The sequence below is a fragment of the Hemitrygon akajei genome, chromosome 19, assembly GCF_048418815.1.
Source record: "Hemitrygon akajei chromosome 19, sHemAka1.3, whole genome shotgun sequence".
NCBI classification, from domain to species: domain Eukaryota; kingdom Metazoa; phylum Chordata; class Chondrichthyes; order Myliobatiformes; family Dasyatidae; genus Hemitrygon; species Hemitrygon akajei.
The window spans coordinates 5487415-5500449 of record NC_133142.1 but is presented as its reverse complement, the minus strand read 5'-3'; the positions used below and the strand labels follow the sequence as shown (position 1 = coordinate 5500449).

Genomic DNA, 13035 nt, shown 5'->3' with positions numbered 1-13035 from the left:
GTCCTCCCTCAACAACCTCAACACTACATCTTCCCTCATCCTCAACAACATTGTGTCTTCCCTCAACCTCCACATTGCATCCTCACCCAATCTCAACATTGTATGCCCTCACCACCAGTCCTCTCACAATTAAACACGACAAAAAGTTTTACAAAACTTTGCTCCATTAACAATAAAATGAATGACAAAGCCAAAAAAACTTAAAAATAAGTTTTTGTTTTATTAATCATCCTCAATCTTTCAACGGACAGTATTCGAGGGAGCGAATTGCCCCCGACGATCTCCAGTGGGAGAGACTAGGACTGTTCACAAATGTCACAGCCACCACCAGGCTGAGTAGTCACCCCAGTCAACATAGCAAAGACATTTGTAATGAAGTCTTTAAACACTGGTGGCCAGTTTTGGCCTCCTTCATTTGTAGCCAAGGAAAGAAATTGAAAAAGCAAATGCTGAATGAAACCAGGCAAGTCAGGTCAGACAGAAAGCAAACACTGGGGGAGGGTGCCAGGCCCCAATTTCAAACTTTCCCCAGTTCCTCATTGGAGAAGAAGAAATCAAACCCTCGCCTGGAGCAGTAATTAAAACAAGTTTACAGTATGGAATAGTTTGACGACTTTAAATGGTGGGGGCAAGGGATGCACATGTAGAAATATTTTAAAAGTAGCAAGAAGATGCTGTGTGAATGAGGGAGTATTCAAAATGGCAGGATTTATAAAATCCTGTAATGCATACATTCCATGACTGAAATTCCAGGATGTCAGAAGCAGTGATGAGAGGAGAGAGCTGAAGAGTCCTTCTCTGCTGCCCCCACAACTCTGCAGGCTGCTGCTCGTGCCCCGCCCACCCTCAAGCATTCATCATTCTCCATCGGTCACTGTCCACGCTGTTGATGCTGCCCACGGCCAGGTCGTCCAGGTAGGAGGCCGAGCTGTCAATCTGCGTGCTGGAGTAGGGGCCGGAGTCCAGCACTTCCTTCCGGGAGCCGGTGTGCGTCTGGGGCAAGTGGACATCCGTCTCCTCTGGCTCGTCGACCTGCGACTTGTAGGAGAAGAGGATTTTGGGCTCAGAGCTGGCATGGGGGGGGGTGGGGGAGAGAAAAAGACAAAGAAAACCATTCAATTCAGATTCATTTATCTATCACAAGTACATTGAAACATACAGGAAATGCTTCGACAGAATTTATTATGTCATAAAATTTGTTGTTTTGCAGCAAATGTATTGAGCGCAGAAGATGGGATGTTATGTTGAAGTTATATAAGACATTGGTGAGGCCTAATTTGGAGTATTGTGGGCAATTTTGGTCACCTACCTACAAATAAAAATGTAAATAAGATTGAAAGAGTACAGCAAAAATTTACCAGATCTGAAGGACCTGAGTTATAAGGAGAGATTGAATAGGTTACAACTTTATTCTTTGGAACATAGAAGACTGAGAGGACATTTGATAGAGGTATACAAAATTATGAGGGGTATAGAGAGTGTGGAATGAGCATTAAGTGGCAAATGCTGAGTCAATTTCAACACAAGAGATATTTGGATAGGTACATGGATGGAATTGGTATGGAGGGCTATGGTCCAGATACAGATCAATGGGACTAGGCAGGCTAATGGTTTGGCATGGACTAGATGGGCTGAAGGGCCTGTTTCTGTTCTGTAGTGTTCTATGAATCTATGACTGACAAACAATCTATATGCAAAAGACAAACTCTGCTAATACAAAAATAATCTAAAAATATGTAATAAATAATACTGAGAACATGAGTTGTAGAGTCCTAAAAAATGAGTCCGTAGTTAGTACACAATCAGTTCAGAATTGAAGTGAGTGAAGTAACCCAGGCTGGTTCAGGAGCCTGATGGTTAAAGGGTAGTAACTGTTCCTGAAGCTGGTGGTGTGGGACCTAAGGCTTTCTGGTAGTTGTGAGAAGGGAACATGGCATGGATGGTGGAAATCCTTGGTGGCAGATGCTGTTTTCGTGTGGCAGCGTTCCTTGTAGATGTGTCCAGTGGTAGTTTTATTCTGGAACTTTACCGCCATTGCCTAAGACAGTTGCCCATACTGGCGACTTACCCAAAGAAACCTTTCAGGAAGGTCACATACATCAGTGGAGCGAACAGACTGAAGTACAGGAACGTGGTGGCATCCACACAGCTGTAACATGAAGAGAATAAAGGTAAACTAACCTCAGCAGCTCTGAGGATTATTATTTTATTTAGAGATTCAGCAAAGCAACAAGCCTGCAGCCATGTGACCGATTACCCTTCTGCTGCAGCAGGCGGCAACCTCCCCGTCTCTTTGCTTTTGTCTGTTTTTTATGAGGCCGAGTCACTAGTTCGAAGCTCATCGCAGCACGGATGCAAGGAGCTGGCCAGACTCGAACCCGGGACCACTCGCCCCACAGTCTGGTGCAGATGCCACTACACCACCAGCTGGCTAAACAATTACCCTATCAACCTGTATATCTTTGGAATGTGGGAGGAAACCAGAGCATCTGAAGGAAATCCATGCAGTCACGGTGAGAATGTACAAACACCTTACAGAGGGAATTGAACCAGCGCCACAAAACATTGTAATAGCGTTAAGCTAACCACTACACTACAATGCTACCCTCGTGATTACTAATAGAACAAAGAGTACTGCAGTACTGTACAGGCCCTTCAGCCCACAACACTGTGCCAACATTTTAACCTACTCCACTGTTGATCTATCCCTTCCCTCCTACACAGCCCCTAAACCTCCATTTTCCTTATGTCTAAGTGCCTATCTAAGAGTCTCTTAAATGTCCCTCCTGCCCTCCTGTATCAATGTAATCTATTGTATCAATATAAATATGCTTATTGAATTGAATTGAATTGAATGACCTTTATTGTCATTATACACAGTGTTATGACCCCAGCCCCCTCCTTTGTGAGAATCGCAAGAGCCCTAGTGAAGGGGGGGTCAATGACCCAAGAGAAGAGAGAGATACGTGCGGTGTCCCTCGTTTCACGGCGAGGCAAAAGCTGGCGACTGTGGTCATTGTCTCGTGGAGACACCTTTGTGAATTGGGAACTGTACTACGTGTATACCCTCAGGGCAACGTGGGTGGAGAGACGGAGAGAGATTGCATCATCCCAACCTGATTGACATCTGAGACCCCGTGAGCTCAGATAAAAGAGGGGTTGTAAAGACAGCCCCCCAGACGCACCAGAAGGCACGCTAGAAATCCTGCGACAGCGTTTAATAGCGACAGCCGGTGGTGGGGTTCGTGTGCGTCTTTTCCTTGCCTGGGATTGGCGACCTCACCACGAAATAACGACTTTAGCTACCGGAGAGGCCACAAGTGAACAGCCACCCCCCAATGAGACTCCGACGGATCGAACATCTAAAGGTTGGAAAAAAACCCGCCGGGTAACTGTTTCATTCAAGCTCCATCTCTCTCTCTCTAACAAAAGTGCACCACCATGACCCCCCAAAAGACGGCAGCTGGTGGAACTGCAGTGAACGCAAGAGACTTTTAGATATACAGCGGACAATATATACCTTACCCCTAGACAACGATAGAGCTTATTTCTTATTGATTATTACTATACCTGCGCTGTAGATTGAGTATTGACGACGTATGTTATCTGAATGTTTGTATTAACCTTACTTTTGTGCCCCTTTATGAATAAAAATGTTTAAAAATGGTACCATCAGACTTCAGCGGACCTCTCTATCTTTGCTGGTAAGTGATCCAGTTACAGGATACGTAACAACAGGTACAATGAAACTTTGTTTGGCTTCCTCTCAGGCAATCAAACAAAGCGGTAGATAAAAACAAGACAGTAATAGTAAAACAGTATTAAATAGATAAGTAGCAGAAAATAAGTTGTAGCAGCACCAGAATATCACAGTAATGCACAAAGTGCTGTTAGTGCAAGTATTTGAGTCCCTGTGTGTGCTCACAGTTTCAGTCATTTTCTGTGGGAGTGGTGTGATGGAGGCCTCAGCTCTGGGGTAGAAGCTGTTCCACAGTCTATTTGTTCGGGCTTTTAGTGTCCTGAACCTTTTGCTGGACAGCAGGGGGTCAAACAGGGTAATCCTTGCTTCAAATGCATCATCTGCGTCAATGACCATCACAGTCTAAGGAAATGATGGGGGCAGCCCGCAAGTGTTGCCACGCTACCAACACCAACATGGTATGCCCACAATATACGAAGTACGTCTTTGGAATGTGGGAGGGAACTGGAGCACCTGGAGGATCCACTTTCTAGCCAGGTGCCGGTCACAAAATCGCTCACACCTACCAGAGTCCAGCTGCAATATCGGCACAGAGCAGCGCGCTGCCAATCCCCTGGATCAGGTTCAACGCTGACAAAATCCCGGCGTACGTGTAGAAGCTCTTCTTGGCTACAGGGGTACAGAAGAAAGAAGAAACAGGTTCTTACAGACAACAAGATGGAGCAGTTTCAATAGATACCAATAATACGTAGAAAATTAGACAATCCCTGTATGCACACCCTATCTTACATCAACGCCTACAATGCAGGGATGCCTTTACAAAAGTTCATTTATTACAACTCCGAAATTCTTCTTCTCCGGGTAGCCACGAAACCAAGAAAGAAAAGCAGCATGATAATCAACCCCCAAATCCCACCTCCCCACACAAAAAAAAGTGAACAAAAATGGAACAGGCACGTCAACCCCCAAAGCCCTCCTTCCGCACAAAAAAAAGTGAACAAAAATGGAACAGGCACGTCAACCCCCAAAGCCCTCCTTCCGCACAAAAAAAAGTGAACAAAAATGGAACAGGCACATCAACCCCCAAAGCCCTCCTTCCGCACAAAAACGGAATTTAAGAACCGTGTGCAAAATATATTCTGATTTTGATATGTTGTTTCATCAGACACTCCTTTAGTAAAGAATTTACCTATTGAGTGGGTGGATATAAGTCTAACAAAGGAAGTGTAAGGCGTTCCTTCCCTCCGCTAGCCTGCAGGTCGCCCTTGGGCAAGGTGTAGCATGTGCTTCCCCCCCACCCCCCCACCCCCAGATCAGGGTCATGTGAAGCTATGGGAGCAGCTGCTGGATGGTCGTATGTGCGGTAGGTACATATCACAAGTCCTGGTTGTCTAACCACTGACACCAGGTAGACAGTCTCTGAAAGAGTATCGATAACGGCTGGGGTCACCCGTCGTGTAAAGATGCTCCCAGTAGGTCAACGGTAAACCACTTCTGTAGAAAAATTGCCAAGAACAATCATGGTCATGTGACCATGATCACTCACATCATGTGACATGGCACATAATGATGATCATGACTTATTTAGCACAAGGGAGATGGCCATTCATCCAACTGAGCCCATGCCAGCCCTGAAGGGAATAGAGATTCAGAGTGATACAACACATAAGTAGTCTAATGATTCATATCTACACTAATGCCATTCAAAGTTCAAAATAAATTTATTATCGAAGTATGTACTCTCAGTTTCCACTTTATTAGATACCTCCCGTTGGTCTTCAGCTATTGTCGCCCATCCACCTCAAGGTTCAACATGCTGTATGTGCAGGGATACTCTTCTGCACAGTATTGTTGTAATGCACGGTTATTTGAGTTAGTTTGAACCAGTCTGGCCATTCTCCTCTGACCTTTCTCATTGTCAAGGCTTTTTTGCCCACAGAATTGTTGCTAGCTGGATGCTTTATTTTGTTTCTCAGACCATTCTCTGTAAACTCTACAGCAGGGGCTCCCAACTTGTTTTATGCCTTGCACCCCTACCGTTAACCAAGGGTTCTGTGGACTCAAGGTTGGGAGCCCTTATTCTAGAGACCATTGTGCATGAAAATCCCAGGAGATCAGCAATTTCTGAGATACTCAAACCACCCAATCTGGCACCAACCATCATTCCATGGTCAAAGTCACTTAGATCATATTTCTTCCCTATTCTGATGTTTGTTCTGAACAACAACTGAACCATGTCTGCATGCTGTTATGCATGGAGTTGCTGCCACATGATTGACTGGTTAGATATTTGCATTAATGAGCAGGTGAACAGGTGTACCTGGTGAAGAGGCCTCTGAGGGTATTTGGTTCACGGGAAAGAGCAACCTGCCAGAAACAGGACCCTTACTCACAAACGCTGACTAGTAAAGCAGAAGGGGAAAATGATATTACTTACAGGGCAAGGAGATTCTCTCCCTTAGAGGGGTTTTTGGGAGAATGACAATCGCTGAATAAACCTGAGGGAGATAGGACACAATTAGAATGGCTTTCAAAAGTTCATTTCTGCAACTCAACGCAAAGGGTCAAAATTCAACACAACTTCAAAGGTCAAAGTAAATTTATTATCAAAGTACATATATGTCACCATATACAACCCTGAGATTCAATTCCTTAAGCAAACACGAGGAAATCTGCAGATGCTGGAAATTCAAGCAACACACACAAAATGCTGGTGGAACACAGCAGGCCAGGCAGCATCTATAGGAAGAAGCACTGTCGATGTTTCCGGCCGAGACCCTTTGTCAGGTCCTGATGAAGGGTCTCGGCCCGAAACGTCGACAGTGCTTCTTCCTATAGATGCTGCCTGGCCTGCTGCATTCCACCGGCATTTTATGTGTACTGATTCAATTTCTTGTGGACTTCCACAGTAAATAGAAAGAAACACAATAGAATCAATGACAGAGATGGGGAAACAACCAACGTGCAGGAACATGAGTTTTAAAGTTTCTAAAAGAGAGTCCATATGTTGTGGGAAGAGTTCAATGCTGAGGTGAGTGAAGTTATCCCCTCCGGTTCAACAACCTGAAGGCTGAGGGGTAATAACTGTTCCTGAACTTGGTGGTGTGAGTCCTGAGGCTCCTGTACCTCCTTCCTGATGGCAGCAGTCATCAGGACTGAAAAGAAAGAAGACAGAGGTGTGATGTCTAGCATCTGCATTTTGTTTTGATTGTCGGGATAATTATTACACTGGACAATAAATTTTTTTTGAAAGTGTTGCTTCCAGAGAATTTTTTTTTGTTTATGATAGACCGCTTAAAGCTGAACATAAATATAATTTCGGACTACTTGAATCATGTAGGAATTTGGAAAAACAAGAAATTAACTTTTATTGAAAATAATGCCTTTAATTACATAATGGTGCTGATGCTTTGCTATAGCTCAGCTAAGCTAAAAATGTTGATGATTTTCATTTGTACTCAGTGTTGCAGGCTTCTCACTTAAGTGTCCAACAATAATCAGCCGGCATTGATGGATTCCAGTTGCCCTGATACTGTTTCTCCATGACCGCAATGTCCTGGTGAAACCTTTCACCGTGCTCGTCACTGACAGTGCCAAGACTTACAGGGAAGAAATTTAAATGGGATTGCAGAAAGTGAATCTTTAGTGACATGTTGCACTTCATGGTTTTGTTTGCTTGAAGCATGTTATCAACCAGCTGCATGTAGTTTGGTGCTCTGTAGTTACCAGGAAAATTTGAGAGTGGTGAGTGGGTGGAATGGGCTGCCGGCAACGATGGTAGAGGTGGATAGGATAGGGTCTTTTAAGAGACTCCTGGATAGGTACATGGAGCTTAGTAAAATAGAGGGCTATGGGTAACCCTGGGTAATTTCTAAAGTAAGGATGAGTTTGGCACGGCATTGTGGGCCGAAGGGCCTGTATTGTGCTGTAGGTTTTCTATGTTTCTATAATTCTAAGGTGTTTGGAGGAACGTATAGGGAGAAGTCAGAAGTAAGTGGTGGATGTGTGGATAGTGCTGCCGGGGTGGTGGTAGAGGCAAACACATTAGAAGCATTTAGGAGACTCATGGATGAGAGGAAAAACGAGGCTGTGTGGGAGGGAAGAACTAGATTGCTCTTAGAGTAGGTTAAGAGGTTGGCACAACATTGTGGGCCGAGTGGCCTGTACTGTTCTATATTATTGCTTAACTGGAACAGTAAAGACCAATGCCCTCTGTTGGGACGTGCAAGGAGTGGCTAGCTAGTTTGAGTTGAAATCTTTACTAGGGCAATGACTCAGTGCTAAATGGTGAAGAAAGCTGGTAAAAGACAAGCTATAATCACAGACAGTGAGACCCCGGGAATGAAATGCATGAGGAACATTTGCTGGTTCAGGGCCTGTACTTGCTGGAGTTTTGAAGAATAGGGGGAGGGATCTCAATGAAGCCTATCTTAGCATTCATTTTGAGAGGACTACGATACAAAAGCAGGGATGTAATGCTGAGAGTTTACAAGGCACTGGTCAGACCAGACAGAGTATTGTGAGCAGTATAATTGAAGAAAGGGTGTGCTGGCATTGGGGAGAGTACAGAGGATGTACATGAGAATGATTCTGGGAATGAAAGGGTTAATGTATGAGAAGCATTTAATTGCTCTGGGCCTGTATTCACTGGTGTTTAGAAGAATGAGGGAGGATCTCATTGAAACCTATCCAATACTTAAAGTCTTAGATAGAGTAAACTTGGAGAGGATGTTTCCTATAGTGTGGCAGGCTATGACCAGAGGACACAGCCCAAGAGTAGAAGGATGTCCCTTTAAAATAGATATGAGGATGAATTTCTTTAACCAAAGGGTGGTGATACTATGGAATTCATTGCCACAGATGGCTGTGGGGGCCAAGTCATTTAAAGCAGAAGTTGATAGATTCTTGATTAGTAAGGGTGTCAAAGGTTAAGGGGAAAAGGCAGAGAAATGGGGTTGAGAGAGATAATAAATCAGCCATGATGGAATGGCAGAGAAGTCTCGTTGAGCTGAACGGCCCAGTTCAGCTCCTATGTCTTATAGTTATATGATTTTATGGAACGTGGATGTCACTGCTGTCGACAACTTAAAAATAAAAAAGAACAGGATGTAATTAAATCGAACATTAGTCTGGTTGGAATGACATAAACTGGTGAGGATCTGTTGTTTTCTCTCCTGAGAGCCAGACTGCAAGATATTGTTAATTAGCCGGAACACAGTGTGCCTCTGGTATAGATGCAGTGAGACCTTAAACTGCTCTGAGGAAGTGCTCTATCGCCCAAACTATTCATGTAATAAATCTGGGAAATAAAGCGCAGGCAAATGAGGAGACTGTTTATATGCCATTGTGTAATGAGGTCTGCTCCTCAGCCATTTTGATGCACAGTAAGTGGGAACAGGGTGACTTTGTTGTGTGTGAGATTCACAGTCCCACAGCTTGTGTGCGCACCTGGGCATGCTACGTAAGACTTTGATGAACAAAAACCTTGCTTGAACCAGAAGTGGTTCACATTTCAAGTGAAGATTAAAGGGTTAAAGAGCTTGCCTACTGCCCATTTACACCACTGGCATTTAAGGCAGCAATGAAGGTCCTCTGAGGGTCCTTCAAAGCTGTTTCCAGAACAATTTTTTTGACCAGTCAGGGTTGTTGGACCTGAGCTGAGTCCCCAAACCCAGAGGATCGGTGGACCAATCTTAGTCTGGCCTCTACTCTTTGACCTGTTTATCATGGGTGACCCAACAAGAGGCAAAGCAGAAAGCCCTGCCACCAGCCAACATAGCTCTCCGGATCATTGAGGCAAGCAGGCCCCCAAACCCTACGACAAAGTTGTGGTCCTCTTGGAGGATTTAAAGGGAACGAATAGCTCAATTAGCTTAATGTGTAGATCAAAACACACAGTAAAATGAATTGCTTGCAAAGATTGACAACATAGTCTGAGGATGAAGTAAGGGCAGTCTACAAGGGGCACCTTGATTCTAGCACTAAGGTAGAATAGCCTCAGTTTACTAACCCGAACCCTTAAGTGGGAGGAAACCAATTTACCCAGAGGAAACCAGCATGGTCATGGGAAGATCGCAGAAACTCCTTACAGACCTCGATCCCTGGAGCTGCAAAGTGCTACACTGATCAGTATGTTGCAATGCTAATCCTGCGCTACCATGGGGGGAATCATTCAAAGAGGTGGCATAGACTCGATGACTTGATGGGTTGGTTTCCTTGCCACAAGAAGATGCAGGAAGTTTGAGAAATAAAGGTTTACAACACTACTCACCTTGAGATTCTTTGCCTAGAAATAAACAAAAGAACAAGACAGAGAGAAGGGAGTTCCTATTGGGGAGACGGTGAACCGAATTGGGAGATGCTCTTGATCCTAGTTGATGATCCATGGACAGGGGAGGATTTGCAAGCAAAGGATCAACATCTAGTGACTGGGCTAATGAAAACAAATCCACCTTTCTTACCAGGAAGAAAAAACAAGAGCTGGCAAGCCAGAAGTGCCGACCTCCATGGCCATAGACATTAAAGTCCTCAGGGGACAAATGTGCATCAGGATACAAAATCTCCAGGGTTCCCTAGAAAGACAGATAACAGAGAAGCTCATAAAGATATTGACCAGATAAGCTAAAGAAAAATGTTCCTCATCCCCATTCTCCCTCATAGGCAGGCAGAACGGATTACAGTTCAATGTTCAAAGTAAATTTATTATCAAAGTACATATAAGTTACCATTGTAGTTTAAGTTAAATTTAACTTGGCATCGTGCTCAGGACCAAAAGGATTGTTCTTGTACCATGCTGTTTACGATCTAATGCTACCTGTCAAGACCCTGTTATGTAAATTTAACCACCAGGTTTCCAATATTATAATGAATTCAGTTCGAGACTTAATTAATGATCATCCCAAAAATGTGAATATCCCTGTATGAATGCAAGTTTTCCTTCAGTCCATATAACATTTTTCTAACATGGAACATAGAACTCTATAGCACAATACTGGCCCTTTAACCTATTCAATGATTAATCCAACCCTTCCCTCATACATAGCCACTATTTTCTATCATCCATGTGCCTATCAAAGAGTTTCTTATATGACCCTAATGTATCTGCATCTACCACCACCCTTGGCAACATGTTCCACGCACCTACCACAAAAAACTACCTTTGATATCCCCACATACTTTCCTCCAGTCACCTTAAAATCATCATCACCATCATTATGCACCTTGTCGTATGCCATGGGCAAGCATGATCCTTCCGTGACCATGATTGTTCTTGGCAAATTTTGATCCTGATAAGGCTGAATGCTCATTGATACATTTCTTGGTCAGAGTGGTGAGCAAGACACACAAAATGCTGGAGGTACTCAGTGGGTCAGGCAGCATCTATGGAGGGGAATAAGCAGTCGACGCTTAAGGCTGAGACCCTTCACCAGGATTGGAAAAGAAGGGGACAGGATCAGGTAGGGGGAGGGGAAGGAGTACAAGCTGGCAGAGGCAGGTTAGAATCGGTGAGGGGGAAGGTGGGTGGAATAGGTAAAGGGCTAAAGAAGAAGGAATCTGATTGGAGAGGAGAGTGGATCATGGGAGAAGGGGAAGGAGGAGAAGGGTAATGAGCAGATGAGAAGTGAAGGGTTGAGAGGGGAAACCAGAATGGGGAATGGAAAAAGACAGAAGGAGGTGAGGGAGAGATTACTGAAAGTTGGAGAAACCAATGTTCATGCCATCAGGTTAGAGGCTACCAAGATGGAATATAAAGTGTTGCTTCTCTAACCTGAGCGTGGCCTCATTGCAGTCGTAGAGGAGGCCCTGGGCAGACATGTCAGAATGGGAATGGGGAGTCATATTAAAATGGACGGCCACTGTGAAATCCCGACTCTTGTGGCTGGCGGAGTAAAGTTGTTCAGTGAAGTGGTCAACCAATCAACGTCTGGTTCACCGATGCAGAGGAGACCACACCAACTGCACCAGATCCAGTAGCCGACTCAACAGACAGGTGTGCAATTTAGAGGGAAACTAGTAGAAGGCGGGATTCCAAGAGATAACCATTCAATTCTTTGAATACACAACTTCATATATTTACCTTTTGGACTGGGCAATGTCTGAAAAGCAATGCTGCACTCCACTGGCACTGTACTGAAGGGTCAAGTCAGGCTGGGTGGAACAATACTGTAGTTGTTAGCACCCCACTTTACAGTGTCAGCTGTAGGATTGGGGTTCAGTCCCCACTGCTGTTCGTAAGGAGTTTGTACCTTTTCCAAGTGACCTCATGGGTTTCCTCTGGGTGCTCCAGTTTCCTCCCACAGTCCAACGACGTACAGGTTAGGGTTAGTGTGCTGTGGGTATGGTAGAAGTAGGGTGACTCCTACAGGCTACCCAGCACAATCTTCACTGATATGATTTGACACAAACTATGCACTTCACATCGATGTACAAGTTAAGACAAATAAATTTAGTTATCAAAGTACATATATGTCGCCACATACTACCGAGATTCATTTTGTATTCCTTTATTATTCTGTAAATGTGTTCAAGAAAATAAACCTCAAATTATGGTGACATTTACATACTTCGATAATAAATTTACTTTGAACTTAGAAATACAATAGAATTTATAAAAAACTATAAATAAAAAAGACTGACAAACAACCAAAAGACAAGTCATGTAAATAATAAATAATCAAAGAAATAATACTGAGAACATGAGCTGAAGAGTCCTTGAAAGTGAGTCCATGATTAAGGACTCAGTTCAGCATTGAGGTGAGTGAAGTTATCCAAGCTGGTTCAACAGCCCGATGGTTGTAGAGTAACAACTGCTCCCGAACCTTATGATTGTGTGACAATGATAATTGAACAAGCTTACCTATCGAATATTGAAAGGCCCAGATAGGGAGGACATGGAAAGGATGTTTCCTATAGTGGGGGAGTCCAGGAGCAGAGGGCACCGTCTCAAAATGGAGGGACGTCCCTTTAGAGCAAGGATGAGGAATTTCATTAGTCAGAGGATGGTGAATCTGTGGAATTCACTGCCAGCGACGGAGGTAGAGGTCAGGTCATTGAGTATATTTAGAACCAAGGTTGACAGTTTCTTCATTAGTAAGGGCATCAAAACAAAAGGTTAATGAGGAAGAGGCAGGAGAATGGGGTTCTGAGGAGTAATAAATCAACCATGATAGAATGGCAGAGCAGACTTGATGGGCTGAATGGCCTAATTAACTCATGTCTTATGATCTAATTAAAGATCTTTTTAATCCTTTTGCATCACTTAAATGAGAGTGAAAATCTATGATCTTTTGTCTCAGGAACAGCTGCCACACATAGAGCTCTGACCGAAGAAGTAT

General features: G+C 43.9%; 1 protein-coding gene across 2 annotated transcripts in view; it reads right to left on the bottom strand.

Annotated features, from left to right (window-relative positions):
• Nucleotides 1–200: 200 nt before the first annotated feature.
• tpra1 (transmembrane protein, adipocyte asscociated 1) overlaps nucleotides 201–13035 on the bottom strand; it is a 52672-nt gene continuing 39837 nt past the window's right edge. For both annotated transcript variants that reach the window (XM_073072018.1, XM_073072017.1), the window contains 5 exons: nucleotides 10162–10272; nucleotides 6138–6198; nucleotides 4267–4369; nucleotides 2069–2149; nucleotides 201–1069 (listed from right to left, as the gene is read on the bottom strand). In XM_073072018.1, coding sequence (XP_072928119.1) covers nucleotides 847–1069; nucleotides 2069–2149; nucleotides 4267–4369; nucleotides 6138–6198; nucleotides 10162–10272 — 579 coding nt within the window. In that variant the 3' untranslated portion in view covers nucleotides 201–846. The remainder of the gene's footprint in view (nucleotides 1070–2068; nucleotides 2150–4266; nucleotides 4370–6137; nucleotides 6199–10161; nucleotides 10273–13035) is intronic.